Source organism: Hetaerina americana, unplaced genomic scaffold, assembly GCF_022747635.1.
Source record: "Hetaerina americana unplaced genomic scaffold, ioHetAmer1.1.p SCAF_67, whole genome shotgun sequence".
NCBI lineage: Eukaryota > Metazoa > Arthropoda > Insecta > Odonata > Calopterygidae > Hetaerina > Hetaerina americana.
In genome coordinates this window covers 2,251,208-2,254,403 of record NW_027287283.1, presented here as the reverse complement: position 1 = coordinate 2,254,403, position 3,196 = coordinate 2,251,208, and the positions used below count along the sequence as shown (strand labels likewise).

At 49.9% G+C, this 3,196-nt stretch overlaps 1 protein-coding gene across 1 annotated transcript; it reads left to right on the top strand.

The window, feature by feature from the left end:
• Positions 1-1,328: 1,328 nt before the first annotated feature.
• On the top strand, positions 1,329-2,114 carry LOC139696077 (uncharacterized). The gene has a single exon (XM_071594701.1). It carries the CDS (start codon positions 1,329-1,331, stop codon positions 2,112-2,114), a length of 786 nt encoding a protein of 261 aa, XP_071450802.1.
• The last annotated feature ends 1,082 nt before the right edge of the window (positions 2,115-3,196 follow it).

The window sequence follows — 3,196 nt, the reverse complement described above, 5'->3', positions numbered from 1 at the left end:
TGCAATAAAAAACATGCGACCTCGTTCGTATTTTCCAAATAAATTGGAGAAATAAAAATGTCATCCTCAAATATTATTTTTCGACTTCTAGCGCTAAGTAAAATACTCATTTGAAAACACTTATCAATCAAGGCGCCTTTAAAATGACAATGGGGCAATCACAACTATGGATTGCCTCTTTACATGATTCTTATCGGTACTCACCTTATCTTAATGCTGCAATCACGCCCACCCATGAACGGATTCAGGCGCCAACTGCCCAACAAGACGACTAAAAGACCGGAAATTCGCTTGTGGCACCATCACTACGTTATGCGTTTCATTTATTAAGTAAAATATGAACTAAGTTGTACAAATTAATATATTAATATAGTTTGTTTATTTACAACTAATTAATAAATTATTAATTTTAATAAAATTTTCCCCTTCCGCAGATTAATATAATTTTAACCTGTAATAGTTAATTGATCCTATTACCTTCAATATATGGTTCAAGATGGCGGCCGTTCGAATGTGAGTGAATTTGGATATATGCGACTTTTTCAAGAATTATTGAGCATTTTGCACATAAGGCTATAGTTTCATTATTTACAGAAGTACGAAGAGACATGCATCCGTATAAATATATTTTTCATCCGGACCATCCGTAGCTACTTGATTAAACAACACAAGTCGATGCAGTAGTCCTGGATTTCTAAAAAGCCTTCGACAAAGTCCCACACAATAAACTGTTACATAAACTTAAATACTATGGAATCAATGAGAAAATTATTAATTGGATTAGAGACTTCTTGTCAAATCGCAAAAAAATAGTAGTCATTGATGGGTTGTGCTCAACGGAGAGAGATATAACTTCTGGCGTCCCCCAGGGAAGTGTAATAGGGCCTCTTCAGTTCTTCATATACATTAAAGACTTAAGCACACACGTTGGTATAGAGGGAAATAATGAGCCAACTAGATCGCGAGCTACTCTCTAGAGACTTAGACATGTGGCGGCGCAAGGAGAGCAGACGGAACGCACGGCTGAATTTCTGTGTTCCAAGTACCGGAAGGTACCACCAGGGGGACACGGCGTCGGTACGACGAAAAAGGGTGGACGTCGGGCGAGAGAATCAGTCTGCCGCGAATGATAAAGCAAGCAGTACGATCGCCCTCTGTACATCCGTTTTGTTAATAAACCCGTTGAGTTTAACGCTCGAGTGTTGATTTTTTCCCAACGTCCACTAGCGTAGAAGGATACCCCTTCATTGGTGACCCCGACGTGATCACGCGCGAGCTAAGGTTTGCAATTTTTTCGTTCTGTGACTTGAAGCGCCACGTGGTGCAAAATGCCTCCTCCAAGCAACGGGTCGGAGGAGTCAATCGTAAACAGAGTGACGATGCGAGTTCCGCCTTTTTGGCCAGAAAACCCGGCTCTATGGTTTTCGCAGCTGGAAGTTCAGTTCTTGCTAGCGGGAATTACGAGTGAGGCGACGAAGTATTCCCACGTGGTCGCCCAGTTAGACAATCGCCACGCGCTGGAAGTGGAGGACATTATTGTGAATCCCCCCAGGACAGACCCATACCAGAAGATCAAGGAGGAATTAATCCAACGACTCTCCGTCTCGCAGGCGCAGAAAATACGGCAACTCCTCGAGCACGAGGAGTTGGGGGACCGGAAACCATCCCAGTTCTTGCACCATCTACGGACGTTGGCTGGCGTTGCCGTGCCAGGCGACTTCCTGAAGACGCTGTGGATGAATCGCTTGCCATCCCACACACAGTCCATCCTGGCCTCACAAGACTCGCTGGAACTGGAAAGCCTGTCGAAACTTGCCGACAAGGTGCACGAGGTGCCGCGCCCCCCGCAAGTCGCCAGTGTCACGCCGCATTCCGAAGTGGAGGAACTTCGAAGGCAGATAGCGGCCCTGACACAACAGGTGGCCGCGTTGACTGCTTCTTGTCCGGATTTTCGCGGACGGAAACGTTCCAAAAGCCGACAGCGGCGTGTCCGCAGCCCTTCCGCGCCTCCAGATGCAAGGTGGTGCTGGTACCACGTTACTTTTGGTGCTCGCGCGACTAAGTGCCGTTCCCCGTGCACCTTTAAGTCGGAAAACCACGAGGGCAGGGCGTAATTGCGGCCGACACCCGCTGCCCCCAGCCTCGCCGCCTGTATGTTGTGGACTCGGTGACGAAGACAGAATTCCTGGTCGACACCGGTTCCGATCTTTGCGTTTACCCGCGTACGCTGGTGAAGGGACGACAGCCACTTTCTACCAACCAGCTATTTGCCGCGAACGGGACACTGATAAAGACCTACGGGTGGTTAGACTTAGCCTTGAATTTAGGCCTAAAGCGGGACTTCCGTTGGCGCTTCGTAGTGGCGGATATCGATAGGCCCATCATTGGCGTGGACTTTTTGTCGTTTTACCGCCTTTTAGTGGACGTCCACCGGCAGCGAATAACAGATGGGATCACGTCGTTGGGCACGGGCGGTCGCATTGTGCCGTGTTCGGTCCCGCAGGTGAAGACTGCAATCGAATCATCTGGATTCCATGAGATGCTGACCGAATTCTCTGAGATCACTCGCCCAGCTAGCACACCGAGGGAGCCCCGGCACACGACCATGCATCACATCAAGGTGACGTCCGGAACCCCGTCGCCTGCAAGCCCCGGCGACTAACAGCAGATAAGCTCGCCATCGCCAAAAAGGAGTTCGACGAGATGCTACGCAGCGGTACGGTCCGACGGTCGGACAGTTGTTGGGCCTCGGCTCTGCATCTGGTGCCCAAGAAGGATGGCGAGTGGCGTCCCTACGGGGATTATCGCGGTCTCAACGCGCGGACCATTCCCGACCGATATCCGGTGCCTCATATCGCCGATTTCGCGCACAATTTGGCCGGTAAAACTGTATTTTCGCGTATTGACCTCGTACGCGCGTACCACCAAATACTTGTGTGCCCCGACGAAATTTCCAAAACGGCATTCATCACGCCATTCGGACTCATTCCCTGCCAGCGAGCGAAGATTCATCGCCACACAGTGCCCCTGTGGGCGGTTTTTCGCCGCCCACCCAGCGTTTTGAGCATGTGCATATCGACATTGTAGGCCCCTTGCCAGTTTCCGCGGGATATCGATATTGCCTGACGTGTGTCGATCGTTTTTCAAGATGGCCAGAGGCGTTCCCGGTTCGGGACGCAACAGCTAACACGGTCGC

Coding starts and splice junctions, on each gene's coding strand:
- LOC139696077 (XM_071594701.1), top strand. CDS start 1,329: ATGCCTCCTCCAAGCAACGGGTCGGAGGAGTCAATCGTAAACAGAGTG.